General features: G+C 34.0%; 1 protein-coding gene across 1 annotated transcript; it reads left to right on the top strand.

The window, feature by feature from the left end:
- The first annotated feature begins 6962 nt into the window (after positions 1–6962).
- LOC112008699 (putative two-component response regulator ARR21) lies at positions 6963–15390 on the top strand. Its single transcript, XM_024041032.2, has 8 exons — positions 6963–7107; positions 8943–9089; positions 9826–10218; positions 10341–10417; positions 12772–13935; positions 14351–14476; positions 14818–14904; positions 15307–15390. The coding sequence occupies exons 1-8, from the start codon at positions 6963–6965 to the stop codon at positions 15388–15390; spliced, it is 2223 nt and encodes a 740-aa protein (XP_023896800.2).
- Positions 15391–15951: the final 561 nt, after the last annotated feature.

Below are 15951 nucleotides of genomic sequence, written 5' to 3'. Positions count from 1 at the left end.
TGAGCTTTTCCATTGGTGGGTACCTCTCCTCTACACCACGAAGTGCCTGGCTAGTGTAGTACACGGGCTTCTGCACCTTCTCTTCTTCTTTGACTAAGGCCACATTGATAGCAGCTTGGGAGAGGGCTCGATAGAGAAATAGGTCCTCCTCTAACTGGGAAGGACTTAGTAATGGTGGGGAGGAGAGGTATGCTTTTAGAACATCAAAAGCTTGTTGGCATTCGGGCGTCCACTCAAAGGACTTCTTCAGCATGTGGAAGAAAGGTAGACACTTATCCATCGCCCTTGAAACAAACCTATTCACTGCGGCTACCTTATCGTTGAGGCGTTGCACTTCTTTTGTGTTCCTTGGTGGTGCCATCTCTGTTATGGCCCGGATCTTGTTTGGGTTGATTTCGATACCTCTCTGAGACACCATGAACCATAAGAATTTTCCAGCCGTCACCCTAAATGCGCATTTTCTTGGATTATGCTTCATGTTGTAAGAGCGAAGGGTGTTAAAGTTCTCATTGAGGTCGTCTAATTGATCATCCTCCCTTTGGCTTTTCACTAGCATATCGTCTATGTAAACTTGGACATTTCTTCCAATCTGATATGCAAACATTTTATTCATGAGCTTTGATATGTTGCGCCCGTGTTCTTGAGACTGAATGACATCACCTTATAGTAGAAGAGGCCTTGGTTGGTGACGAACTAAATTTTCTCCTGGTCAACTTTATCCAATTTGATTTGGTTTTAACTAGAAAATGCATCCATGAAACTCAATAATTGATGTCTTACTGTTGAGTCTATCAGGATGTCAACCCGCGAGAGGGTGTAGCTATCCTTGGGGCACACCTTGTTTAAGTCCGTGAAGTCTACACACATCCTCCATTTCTCGTTGGCTTTTTTAACCATCACTACATTGACCAGCCAGTCGGGTTAGTACACCTCTCTGATGACCTCTGCATCTTGTAATTTGCAAACTTCTTTTGCTATAGCCCTGTCTTGTTCTTAGGCGAACACTCGTTTCTTTTGACGGATAGTTGGAAAAGAGGGTGACATATTCAATTTGTGCACCATGACTGAAGGATCGATCCTTAGCACGTCTTCATAACTCTATGCAAAGTCGACCTGGTTTTCTCTTAGGAATGCTGTGAACACTTGACAGACTGACAAACTGGCGAGGGTGCTGATCCTAGTCGTTCGTTCAGGCCTAGAGTTATCAAGAAGTATCTCCTCCAATCCTTCAACGGGCTTTGTGACCGCCTTCTGGTCTTCAATGTTCATGGTTTGCAAGTGGTCGTCCATCTCCAGCATTGCTATGTAGCACTCTTGTCCTGCAACTTGGTCCCCACGTACATCTTCTACTGCATATTCGATAGGAGATTTGATCATCAGGTGATAGGCTAAAGTCACAGCCTTCCATGAGTTGAGGGTAGGTCAACCTAGTATGGCATTGTAGGTAGACAAGTAGTCGACAACAAGGAATGTAATGAACTTAGTAATTTGCTGAGGGTAGTCGTCGACCGTCACGAGCAATGTGACCACGTCGAAGGGGTATACCCTTATTCATTCGAACCCAACGAGTGGGGCATTGGCTGGTATGAGTCGTTTTCTCTCAATCCTTATCTGCTGGAATGCCAGGTAGTAGAGGATATTAGTAGAGCTTCCATTATCATCCAGGACCCGGTGAGTATTATAGTCTTTTACCCGAATACTAACAACGAGTGCATCGTCGTGTGGGTGGTGGAGGCGTCAAGCGTCTTCTTTTGAGAATCCAATTATAAGGTTGTTGACTCACGCCATTTTTGGGATGAAGCTTGTTAGTTGGACGTTCTGAACCATCCAAAGGTAAGTCTTACGGGCCTTCTTGGATGAACCTGAAGTCGTAGTGCCCCCTACAATCATCCTTATGTCCTCTATTGTTGGCCTGGGGCACTTGTTATCCCTTCTAGCAACCTGGTCCTATGGTGGATTTGCCTTTTCTTTGCTGACAAATCGTTGTAGTTTCATTTGTCTAATAAGGGCTTCAATCTGCTACTTCAGGTCATAGCATTCAGACGTGTCATGACCGTAGTCCCGATGAAAGCGGTGATATTTATCCATGGACCTCTTGCTGGGATCTCCCTTTAACTTGTCAGACCACGTCAAGGCTGTGTCGTCCTTGATCTACATCAATACCTGATCAATTGGGGCAGTTAGTGTGGTGAAGTTGGTGAACCTTCCAGTGGGGGGTTTGGAGCGTCTGTTCTCCCGTCGGTCTTCAGTTCTAGTTATCTTTCGTCCCCTTTCCTGCTGAACATCTTCTTGCCTTTCCATTTTCTTAGGTTCCTCTTTTTGGGCTAGCAGTGCATCCTTTGCGTTTATGTATTTAGTAGCTCGATAAAGCACATCTGTCAGAGTCTTTGGGTCATTCTTGTATAAGGAGAATAGAAACTTCCCCTTCCATAGACCATTGGTGAATGTAGTAACTAGTATCTTGTCATCAGCTTAGTCTATCGAAAGAGCTTCCTTGTTGAAACAGGTTATGTAAGACCTTAGTGTCTCGTCCTCCTATTGCTTGATGCTCATCAGGCATGCAGTGAACTTCTTATACCTGTATCCCTCGATAAAGTGCGAGGAAAACTGCGCGTTCGGCTACTTGAAGGTACTGATAGAGTTAGGCATTAATTTGTTGAACCACACCCTCACGAGACCCTTCAGCGTAGTTGGGAAGGCTCGGCACATGATCTCATCTGCCACACCTTGTAAGTATATAAGGGTTTTGAATGACTCCAAGTGATCCAAGGGATCCTTTAACCCGTCATAAGCTTCTATTTGCAGCATACGAAACTCTGCAAGAAGGGGGAATGAAACAATGGCTGCTGTGAAAGGCGAGTCCATTCGATGGACCAACTTGTTAAGGTCGTTTGACACCCGCCCCTTAAAGGCATTCATCATGAAGTCTATCCTTTCCTTCATCATCTGCATCTCCACAACTATATGTGGTGGTGCCATATCTATGACGGACAAACGACTGGTATCTTGTTGCTCTTACCTATTTAGGGCATGGCTGCCTTTCGGTCCTTCTTGGTCCCTCCTTTCGGTGCTGGTGCCCTCTTGCTCCTCCTTATGATTGTTAGGCCCAGCATCCCTTTGGCGCAACTGTTCTTCCAGGCCGTGGTTTTGCTTGGTAAGGCGTTCCACCGCCGCAGCTAGGGTCTATACCTGTCTTTCTAGGGTTACAGTGTGTGGTTCTTCTCCGGTATAGTTATTGGTTGCCATCGAGTGAAAGAGTACCATACAACTCTTTGTCTGAGAAGTGGTAATAAGGTGTTACTGTTTTACTCTCTACACTTTCCAGAGACGGCACCAACTGATGATGCCTAAAAATCGTTAGCGAGCCGCACTATCCTCATGTGCCTTAGACAGAACCTGCAAAACAGAAACAAAGAAGACGTTGTAGAGAGCACTAGTGTGGTACCAGCCAAATATCCTCCGAAGGTTAAGTTAGAAACTTTTGCAACTCTATAGTGCCAGAACTGGGGTAAATTATGGGTACCTTGATTTGTGAGGGTTTTGGGATTTTTATATTAGTGTAGGGCTGACCTTCGTTGCTTGGTGGAAAAGATTTTTCCTTATAGGGATGATCCTCATTAATGCACGTACTTTGTAGGATCTTTTCCTTGTAGGGATTACTTTGATTGGGGGTTGATTGTGAGATACAAGAAATTTCCTTACATAGATATCTGTGGGGGTCAAGTTAAGCCAAGTTGGACCCGTCGGCCTTTTTAACCTCGTTGGCCTCTCCACATCCGCTAGTCGTCTGCTCCGTCCTAGCATTTTGTCGGCCTATAGAGTCGCCTGTCAAGTTTCCTTGTGGGGTTGTCTCGTATGGGGTTGTCAGCCTAACTCTTCCACTGGTTTTCGTGAAGCTAACAGGTATGTGGGTGCCAACGACCTTTCTGCGCGATGTTTTGGGGGTATTAAATTTATGACTAAAATTTCCCTATCAATTAAAGACTACTTCACTCCCATTATTTATTGAGTTTTAATAACGCGTGTCTTTAGGACATACATTAGTAAACATTTTAAGAAACATTTTATGAAAAATGAAAAAGTTACTAACTTTTTTGACAGTTTTTTCAATTCCCCATAAAATGTTTCCAAAAATAAATTATTAATGTGTGTCTTAAGGACATATGTTAACTGGACCCTTAATTATTTACTTCACTCACTCATTACATTATTTTATTATATAAGACGAAAAACAATAGTAGTAGCTAACTAATGACTCACTAGTACGAGTACTAGACTTAACTATAAGAGCTTATGTCTAGCTATTAATTTATCTAAATGCAACACATTACTCATGTCTAAAGTCCTAACAATAAAAAGATCCTCAAAAATTTTAAAGCAATTACACTGTAGATTTAGTCAAAACAAGTTATTTATGGTGATCCAATAAATTGATTTACAAACCATGGGTTGTAGCCTAAGGCCATCAATTTTGTCATAACATATTATCTTCCTATTGTTGGCTGTACCCTAAGGCTATTATTAAGTTTGTAACCAAACTTTGACCTAAGGAAAAAAAAAAAAAAAAAATCACAAATATCATATTGTCCTTTGCCATATTTAAAATACTTGTGAAACACCTCGTTTCTGTTTTCCAATATTCATGTGGTTTTACAATAAGTTCAAGACCGGTAAAGTTAAGTTATGAATAAATTGAGCCTAAAGCTATTTTTTTTTAAGATAAACATATATTGGAAAAGGTGAAGGTGGAGAAAAGAGCTTCAAACTTGTTTCAGGCTAAACTTTTTCTTTATTGAAACTGCCAATTATAAATTTATTTATTACTTTTACTTTCTATAAAAATAAATAATTTTTTTTTGAGGTTCCTACACTAAAAAGTAATTTGACCTAAAATGAGTAAAATTTGGGTTTAATTAATGAGGATCAGACTTTACAGTGCATCCTTATCTAAGCAATTTATTATTAAGATTTTATCAAGATTTTGGATCCTTTTTAATTATGTGAAATGCAGTGGTCTCAAACTGTGGGCCAAGGACCTTGTTTCATCACTGTGATACTGTGATGTGGCGCCACGTCACTTGCAATTATATATCCAAGTATGGAAGAAGAGTCACCCATTGGTGGTATTTTAGACATTTGACTCGACTTAATCGAGGGCTATAGAGTCATTTCATTGTGGAATGTAGAGACAATTTTGGATAGAAACTAATTGAGTGGTTTTACAATCTCCATGGGCCAGATCTGGTTTTTCTATCCTTTTTTGGTAAAAAAAAGAAACGTATTTCAATCAATTATAATTAATGTTGTTTTGTGATTTTTTTTTAAGGGCAGTGTAGGGTTTTTGTCTTTATGGTGGAGCTTGTTATTTGTCATCAAATTAAAATACTAATTAATCCTTAATGTAGTCGAGGTTTAATCTCTAAATCTCTTAGAGGAAGAATAAAAAATATTACAAGTTACACTAAGTAGGTCTTAACCTACTTAATCACGTTATAATGTGACAAACAAAAATTTGTTAGGAGTAATTTTCTGTACTGTATGCGATAAGCCACATTTATTAATTTTCCTTTTTATATAAAGGTGGGTTAAGTATGGAAAGAAATTTATGGAAGTGGGTCCATTGGTATCCATATAGATTTTTTCAGAAGCCCACCAAATTAGCCCAATGAGAGTGTCTCTCTGTTGGCACACGTTTTGGCACACGTTTTGGCACTGTACCTGATTAATCTGTGATTTTGTATTAGACGTTAGGCTCATGCTTATGGGCCAAGTGTCTTTGTTTGATATTTCAAAACATTTTGATTCTTTTTAAGAATTGAAATCCTCCTTTTAAGTTATAAAAGAGGGAAAATCTCAATTTAATTATAAAAAAAAAAAAAACTTGAATGAAGTCATGTGAATTTCTTCCCCTCATCTTTAAATAAATAAATAAATAGTAACCACTTAAAATTAAAAATTGGAATAGATGCCATGAATAAATTCTTCTTTTAATTATACTTCTCATAATAATATTAAACAACTAGCTAGATTGTTAGTAAAGTCTAAAGTGTTTTAACATTTTATTAAGTGAATGAGTTATATTTAAAGTGATCTAAAATTTATTAATAAGATGAAATGAAGTATTAGAAGGATTTGCGACACGTAGATGAGTTATATTTAAGATATATGATTTGGTCGTTAAGTCGTTATTACCGTTAATCCGAATATCCCTCATGTGATTCTCTGATTGTTATAAATAGTATAAGAAAAAAAAACCCTAAAACCCTATTATGTAACTCTCCACATCAAAATAAATTCTTCAAATATTTTGAGGAATACTTAAAAATTAAGTTAGATCATCTTTGAAGCTATCTTATACATTATTTCATGTTTTAATTAATAAAAGTGATTAAAACTAAAAGAAAAATTAATATAACTTAAAAAAAATTAATGCTTATTTTACCAATGCTAATTACCAACATCAAATCAATGTGGACATAACTAAACACCATCTATTTTGCATTAAAATGTTTTCTTTTTTCAACAATTAACAAGTTACGTCCACTAAGAAGTACATGATGAGGCAATTTAAATGAAAGATTGCGAAATCTTCTTTAGAAAGGCTCTATGTTAAAACCTCCTATTTTAGCTAAATTGCATTGAATATTTATGTCGGGTTAGATTTTTTAATTTAATTAGTATTAAAATTCAGGGGGTGATGCATGTATGCCTCCTTCAAAATTTGATAGAAAAGACATACATTTATCTAGAGATTTAAAAAAAAAAAAAAAAAAATTGTTATAAAGCTCTCTCCTTTCGTCTATCTCTACAAAAGCAGTCATTTGACAAGTGTTGCACATTCTTTGCGTTCATTTTTTGATTCCATTAGCAGCTTCTACTATAAATATATCCCCCTCTTCTCCCCAAATTCATAGTATATATTCTCATCAAAAAAAAAAAAAAAAAATCATAATTTATTGACCATGGCCATGGCTAGTGAGAGAGTTAGAGTAGATCAATCTTTCAAAAACAAAACCCCCATTGTAGATATCCATATTTTGGTTGTAGATGATGATACTACATCTCTTGCCATTGTTTCTGCGATGCTTAGAACATGGAAATATGATGGTACTTTTTACTTTTGTTTAAAGACTTTAATCTCTTTGAATTTAGCTTCTTGTTTAATTCACAGATAATTGCATGGTTAGGGTTTTGACAAGCCTTTATATACATGTTTTATAATGTTCATTCTATTGGTACACACTTTCATTCCAGCCATTTTTATTTCATTTATGTGTTTGGGGACTAATAACTTTTGAATTACATACACAGACGATTAAAATTCTTCTGCCTATAAAATTTTGAATTTCATTAATTTCCAAAAAATATGATTTTTTATTTTAATTTTTCCCTTTAAAATAGATCTCACACTTGTTTTCTAGTATTGTGATTATGGATCTCATATCACACTAATTTGGTAAGGCTTTGTGTGCATGTTTTTTGACTTAATCTAAAAGATTTCTTCGTTTTCATTGTCTGCAAGACATTGAAGGGAGATTTTTTTTTTTTGGAGAAGATTGAAGGGAGAATTTAAGTTAACATACTTGGCTTTCTACTAAAACACGGTAAATTGTTTTAATGTTCTTTCTTGACACGATTGGTTTGAAACCTTTCCTTATATTGTTAGTATTATGTTTCATGAATTTTCTTATAGTCATTAATTTGTTATGCATGCATGTTTTTTCACTTGTTTTTAGATATTCCTTCCATTTATCTACATTTCACTATGAGAAAAAGTTTCGTGAAAAATGTTGCATAATTAGTGTCTTCATCTATTGCACATATAATAGATTTAATTTTTGTTCACATATATTACAAATTGAAATTTTATAATCTTATTCTCTCAAACTATTATGTTTTGATTGTATTTACTCTTTCATTGGCTCAAAGTTCTTACTTGTGTACTACAATTTTTTTTTTTTTTTTTAAATTTATAATCCATGACATAAATGATTGAAATATATAATATTCTTTTCTTACCAAGAGACTATATATGCCTCTAATCCTTTCCCAAGATTTACAAGATTTGGGTATATACTCTATTCTAGGGGTGTCCAACCCACCCGCCCACTCGTCCAACCCGACCGTACTTGATCCATTGCCACCCAATCCTACTCAACTCGTTGCCACCCGATCCTATTTCTCCAACGGTCAAACATGGGTCTTGACCTACCTAAAACCCTAGCGGGTCGGTTGCGGGTATCCTCTTTTAGAACCCATGAAACCCGATCCTCCTGAAATACATCAATTTCAGCAATTTTTCAAGCATTCCAGCAGCCTTTTCAGCTTAATTTTTAACAGATTTTTGGAAAGCAATATAGCTATACCGGCATAAATACACTAGATCCAGTGAGTTCCTAGCACGATTTAGCGGGAATCTCATCGAATTCGATGAGATCTCCGCCAAATTTGGTTAGATCTCACTAGATCTTGGCCGGATCTAGCTAGATCTCGTTGATTTTCGGCAATTTTCGATTTCACCCAAAATCAATCACCACCCAAATGAAACCCAACTCGTGAAACCAGATACTTTTATGGGTCAATTGCGGGTCTGGCAACCCCCACCCCACCCGATTTGATTTGATCGATTGCAGGTTGGGCGTAAACCCGACCCGACCTGTAGACAACCCTACTCTATTATTTTTTACATGTAATATATATATATATATATATATTTGTCAATTTTGTGGAACGATTTTTATATTGCATTATAATGATCAAATTTCCTCCGATCAATTAATTTAACATTCTTCAACCAAGCATTTAAAATTAAATCTTAGTTGGGAATGCTATATATGTGAAATCACTTTTGTTTAATTTGAACATAGTAGGAAAAAGATTTCAATATTTCCTTTCTACAGCGATTCCTTTATAAGCTAATAACTTTGTTGCTATTACTTTAGTTGTGGCTGTTAGAAACCCACTGGATGCTTTGGCTACTCTCCGGATGCAAAAATTCGACCTTGTTATTACAGATCTGCATATGCCTGTAATGAATGGGCTTGAATTGCAAAAGCAAGTCGAAGAAGAATTCAAGCTGCCTGTGATTAGTGAGTACCATTTTACATCAATGATTCTAATTGTTTCACATTTAAAAAAAAAAAAAAAATTCACTAGCTATGGTTTTGTTTGCTTAAATAACAAGCCATTGATTTCATCTATAAAATGTTCCGCTAAATGTTTGTCTACATAGTTCAATAGGCTTTTGTTATACATAAGGATAAACGCATTAAGCACGATATTTTCTCATCATTTTTTCAAAGGACAAAATTTATCTACAAAATTGATTGTAACCTAAGATTATAATCTTATTTAATATCTTTTTATTAGAGATGAATTTTGACAAATTCACAATTGAATTATATCTTCTTCTTGTATCTTTCATGCTTGCAAAATTTCTGGATAATTAAATATCAATAGCTATGTCATCAATAAATTGTTTAAATTGTAAGTTTTTGTAATTTAAAATTATGCATAAAATATAAGTTTACATATCATATAATAAATAATATCCGATTAATACAAGAGCATAAAGAACATACAATTCAAATGTTAGTTTTTTAAAATATATATTAATATTTATTTTATTGAGTAAAGTTGTAACCTAAGGTTACAACTAATTTTTTATCTAAACTTTTTTGTTCTTTTTAAAAACTATGCATTTCAAGTTTTTGTACACATGCACACACCCAAAAATATAAAATTAAAAAACCTTTCACTAAACTTGTATTATTTCATCTTAAAACATAATTTTCTTACCTAATGTATTTGTTCACTGTAATGCAGTGATGTCCGCTGATGATGAAGAGAATGCCATGTTGAAGAGTTTAGAGGGTGGAGCTGCTTTCTATATGGTAAAACCAGTAAGCCCAGAAGACCTCAAAAATTTATGGCAGTATGCTGTTGCAGCTAAAAGAGGCAAATCTGTTGTTATCGAAGAAGTCAAAAACACTCCAGCTAAATCATCGGTTGTTTCTTGCGAGAAAAAACAATCTGCAGAATCATCTGTGAATCAAGAAAAACATGATAAAAAGGATTCCAAGAGAAAGGGTGCCCCAAAAAAGGGAAAGGAAGATGGGAATCAAAAGAGTCGTGGAGCCCGTAAAAGGCCAAAGGTGATTTGGACAACTTCACTTCACAACCGATTCTTGGAAGCCATAAGGCATATAGGCTTGGACAGTAAGGGATCTCTTGCTAATTACAAATACTTTTCCCACTTTGTTTAAGCTTATTTTCAGTAGCAATTTATATATTTATGTTAGTATTTCTAATGTTTATCTTTCTAATTTTGATTCTTTCAGAGGCTGTGCCTAAGAGGATTCTCGAGATCATGAATGTGCGGGGCTTAACTAGAGAAAATGTCGCCAGTCATTTACAGGTTTGGTTCTACATTAAAATTTTCATTAATATATCCTTTTTGGCTAAGCTTAGGTTTTTGTTGTTAAGTTCAATGTGCCATCATAATTTCATGCAAAATGGAAGCAAATAAAAAAGATCAAAATTTATTTAATTTTTTAAATGTCATTTGTTATAATTTAATTATAAAACTTGTACAATTGAGCATCTTGTACATTCAGTTATTGAACATAGAACATTGATAACCTATTTTTTAGATAGTTACAATATGCTAGCTTAAACCTTTTTTCTTTCTAATTAAACTCCAAATACTATGTGCATGAAGAGATGCCAATTAAGTTACGAAACTCTTGGCTAGAAATTTGACAACTTAGACCATTAAAAACTTAAAAAATAATAAAAGAAAGTTGCAAAAGGATGGTTCTAAAGACCTCCAACCAAGTGTTCATGAGCTGTTCGAAACAGACAATTAGATTGTATAGGACTATTTATTTTCAAATAATATTTCCAAGATAAAATCTCATGTCTTTATTTCCAAAAGCGCTTTAGGCTTTATACCCTAATTCATTTTGTAGATAATGCGGAAAGAAAATAAGGGATCAAGATCCAATTGGATTATTAGGGTAGTCCGTATGCAATTCATCAAATCCTATCAAAAAGAATTTTTGAATTAAATAATTATGATTTTTGAAATCATCAATTTATTAAAAGATTAATCTCTTCATCCTTATAACCTCACCTCCAAAGAGAAAAAAAAATGGGGGAAATTTTTTTGTTAACTTCTTAAAAAATGCCACCCACAAATAGATGTTGAATTTTTTATTTTTTATTTTTTATATATTGGAAATAGACGTTGAATTGAATGAGAACAACTCAAATTCTTAAAATTAAGTGAAAATTTTGCATTCTAAACAAGTGTAGCTTTTTTTATAAGGAAAAAAAAAAAAAAAAAAAAAAAAAAAAAAAAAAAAAAAAAAAAAACCTACAGATGCCATACAGGGGAACCATCAAGAAAAATCCTAGATCTTTTTATTTGCATTACATCTTTGTGTTTTATTTTACTTGGGCCCTCAAATAGTGTAATTAAATATTAAAGTGTGTGTGTTTAGAAGTTAGTTTGTTTCTCAAAAAGAATACTAAAAGTTGTTTAAATTTCCTTAATAATATCATAAAATTTTGCTGGCATAAACATCATAAAGTAGACACTTATTCAAAAACAACATTTACATAATTCTGATTCTTATTCTTATTCAAAAACAACATTTACAAAAACAACCAATTAGTATTCATAGTTTCACATAGGGAATAGTGTTAAATTATTAATTTTTTCAAAAGTTTAAGTAATTAACAAATGGTAAATTTAATCATTTAACCACATACTTCTAAGTTCTAACACTTCTTCTCATATGTAGACTCAAATTCCTTTATAATAGGTGATGCTCAATATTTGAGATTTTAAATGAGAAGTAGAGTAGAGGAGATAAAGATTGAACTTGAGATCTCTTGCTTTGTTACCACATTAAATAATCGATTGTCTACTATCGCGCACCCTTAGTGTGGTGGTCACTTCACAAGTATAAATGCCTATTGAGTGCGAGGGGCAAGGGCCGAAATTCAAGTCTCTAAAAGGGAGTTTCACACACATATACACTTAGATTAGGCTAGAATAAAAATTCTATTTTGTATCAAAAAATAAATAAATAATTGACTGTCCTAAAAATTTTAAAAAATGATAAATTTAATAATTTAACATCATATTTCTAACAAATAGAAATACAAAAAATATAATAAAATAGTGCATATACAATGAAGTAATTGATGTTCATAAAATATTAAATTTTTTGTTTGCAAGTATATAGATGATATAACTCTTTGAAATATGTTATGTTGCGAAGTCCACGTATCACCAATTGAACAAAGTTTATCTCAATTGCTCTGACCAATATAAATTTGTACCTAATAAGAAATGCACCACTTTTCAAGTGGGTATAAGTAATATTATCATTATTATTATTATTATTATTATTTTGTTTTTGTGCGAAAATAGAGTATTTAAAATGTACAGATATGAACATATCCGTTCGTTTATAAAGATTGATAAGAATTTTTTTTTTTTTTTTTTTAAGTGTATTAGATTACACACTAAAAACATTAGAGTACCTTAGACCCTAACAATAGTTTTAGCCTTTATGCCACCGCTTTTGCCAATGATGGAAACTGTTCTACCATTATTGAAAGAAGTAAGGTGCACTTATGAATTGGAGTCTAAGTCATTATGAATCACTATTGTTTTTCAATGAAAACATACTTGCACAATTATGTTAATTATTTCTTAATCGTTATAATTGCTCATATATATGCATATGAATATTGCAGAAGTATCGTTTATTCCTAAAGAGAGTCGCGGAAAGAGGTCTTTACACCTCAAAGGGCTTGTCTATGAGATCAAGCTTTGCCTCTGGTCTTCCTCCATCACTCATATTCAAAAATTTCCAACAAAACTATCCCCAATTCCCAGAACAACAACAAAGGAGAACATCTATGTTCCAACCAGGATTTGGAGGTAATTTTATGACACTTAATGGTTCTGTCCTTGGTGGTATCCCTTCTAATAGGGCATCTTCAAGTGGAGCTCAATTTGGTTATGGGGATTCCTTTAATGCTCTTAACATAGGCCCTGCACATTTTCCCGTTAAGCATAATTCTTCAAGTTCCAACTTTGTGCCTCAACTAGGACAAGAGCAATGGCGCTCATCAAACAATCTTCAGCAGCCATTGTTTGGAAACATAAATGGACCTCCTCTTTATCAGGCAAATCGTCCAATTTTTGCTAACAATGTTGGATTGAATTTTCCATCGCTGGGAGATATGACATGTGGCCCTAAGAATAATGCTACTAATGGTCTAGTGAATACTTCAAATTGTAATGACACATACCCACAACAAGCTCAACCAATTAGGCCTCATCTTCGAAATGATTCCATGTTGAACTACAACTTTTACACACCTGGAATTCTCAACCCTAGTTATATTCCAGAAACTGCGAACAACAATACGGGGTCTCTCAACAGTTCAAATGCAGCTCAAAATTTTGGCAATAACAACGGTGTTAATGCTGGAATCCAAATAACTAACGGGAGAGAGCTAATTGGAACAAATGAAAAGAGTTTCAATGACAATGGGACACCAAATGGTCGTTACAGTGGCTATGGAATGTTGAACGGGAACAATGACAATATCGGTCTTGCAACAATGGGGAATGGAACTTTTGGTAAAAACATGGAACAAGGAGAGTCTTCTTCTGCTGGGTTTGAGAATGCAAACCAATTGCAACCATGGTTTAACAATGTCAATCAACAAGAAAATGGTTTGCCAATATTTCAAACACAGTCACAGCAACAACCCAATCTTGTGAATGGAGGAGAAAATGACTATTCCTATGATGATCTGCTGAATGCCATTTCTCTCATGCCAAACTTAGGGGAGGATGATCTCAATGAGCTTTTCTTGGAGGAAACCTACAACCAACCTCCTTCTCAGGTGTGTTAGAAAAAAAAATATTTTAGCAAAAAGTCACTTTGAGTTTGATTTTTATGTTTATAGTGGTTCATATGTAAGACAGTTTGTTTTAGAACTTATTAGGGTAACAAGTTATTATTGAATTTTGTACAAGCTTACTATTGATATTACTCTATTATTTATCATTAATAACAAATCATCTCAATGGTTGTGAATGAATTTATGAAACACTGAAAAAAATATTACAAATTTTACTATAAACAACTCAAAAATTAATGTGATAAGAATGTAATTGGTGTTAAATAATATAATAAATAAATATTTTGAATTATTTTTTTTTAAATGGTGACAAGTCATTTTGTATGTGTGTGTCTATATATATATATATATATTCTTAATTGCTTCATTAAGAACCATTGTTTTACTTTGTATGTAGCAACAAGGTGAGGAAGAAGAACCTTTTGAAGAGAATCCTCTTGTGAATGAACTCCAAATTCTTGAACTTTCTGGTTCATCCAGTCTTGAAGAGAATCCACCTTTAAGTGAACCAGCCTTTAGCCAGGTATATTTCTAATGCATTTCAGTATTGATTTTGCTTTACAATAAATACATATAATTAAATTATTCTTGTAGTACTTAATCTAGTTTCCCTCTCCAATATACAAATGCAAGAAGAATTTATAATTCGCATATATTAGTAGCCAACTTGTTTATAGTTAATTTTCTTGTTCGCTACTTGCTTGTTTGTTTCTCTATTTTTTTTTCCTCACAAAAACCTCAAATAATCTCAAGAATTAGTAGCCATTGACAATATTCAAAATTTCAACCAAGAAATTTTATTGTTTGCATTGTCATAGTCACTGTGATAATTCTTGACGCCAAATTTACTATCACTGTGTTCAGAATCAAGGCGGTGAACAACTAGTGGACTTGGACTTTGATGTCGACATGTTTATTTCGGCAGAGAGCCCTGATCAAAACCTCAACCAGGTAAATTCAGCTTTTATTTTATTTTAAGCATTCTATAATATCTTACTTACAATAAGTCTACACAAACCCTATTAAGAGAGGAAATTACTTTTGAGTTCATATATGATTTACCTCTAAACTATTTTTAATAATTTTTTGAATCAGACACATAGTTTAAGAGCTTCTCAATGAAGTAATGAAAACATTGATGTTCCTTAACATTTCTTCGAAACACTGGCCTAGGTTTTTGAAAAAATCATTCCTCATTCTTGCAATTTCTATGAAAAAGTAAAAACATATATATTGACTTTTACACATTAGCCCTCTTAAAAAGACAGTCTGGCTTCGCCACTGCTTTGATACAATCATTTTTGCCTCCTTATCATAATTAAGTTCGTAACCCTTTTGTTATAATGTGTACAGCAACAACTCGTGAGCTCAAATGATCTTTATGGCACATCTCAGGTGGAGAATAATGTTAATACCCCATTGGAAAGCCAGGCATGATCTTAAAGAGCTCTAATTTTATCACTACTGAATATACTAAATTGTTTTTTTTTTTTTTTTTTTTTTTTAAGTTTCAAAATCTCTTAACTTTTTCTAATGAAAATTTTGGGTTTGATTTTTTTGTTAAGGGATGGGAGGACGACTTCATCGACTCCTTGTTTAGTCTTAGCCCCAACCTGCAGCTGCTAGAGTGAGAAAGTTGTGATCCAATCCAGTTGCGGAGAAACTTTATTATCTCTATGCATTAATTATGTTTAATTATATTGTTATGACATGGCATAATTGTGGTTTCATTTTGAACTTGTTCATGGCCCCGTAGTAATTTTACTATGGAAACGCCTTGGACATATGACTATGAATGTGAACTTATTTTAGTTTGTCGTAATTTTATTATAAGACTTTTCTATATGGTTATATGTGTACATCTTAACCGTGAAACTTGGTATCAAGCTAGAAGTTTCACAAAAAATATATCTAGCTTGAAATAAGTGTTTGCTATCTCTCTATTTAATTGGTAAGAATTGATTATGTATCTAGTATTTCTATTTTAATAAAATTATT

This window comes from Quercus suber, unplaced genomic scaffold, assembly GCF_002906115.3.
Source record: "Quercus suber isolate HL8 unplaced genomic scaffold, Cork oak 2.0 scaffold_593, whole genome shotgun sequence".
Classification (NCBI taxonomy): domain Eukaryota; kingdom Viridiplantae; phylum Streptophyta; class Magnoliopsida; order Fagales; family Fagaceae; genus Quercus; species Quercus suber.
Note: the sequence above shows the minus strand (reverse complement) of the source record. Positions and strands in the feature narration are given on the sequence as shown.

Coding starts and splice junctions, on each gene's coding strand:
- LOC112008699 (XM_024041032.2), top strand. CDS start 6,963: ATGGCCATGGCTAGTGAGAGAGTTAGAGTAGATCAATCTTTCAAAAAC. Junction 9,090..9,825: donor ATTCAAGCTGCCTGTGATTA/GTGAGTACCATT, acceptor ACTGTAATGCAG/TGATGTCCGCTGATGATGAA. Junction 14,905..15,306: donor CTGATCAAAACCTCAACCAG/GTAAATTCAGCT, acceptor TAATGTGTACAG/CAACAACTCGTGAGCTCAAA.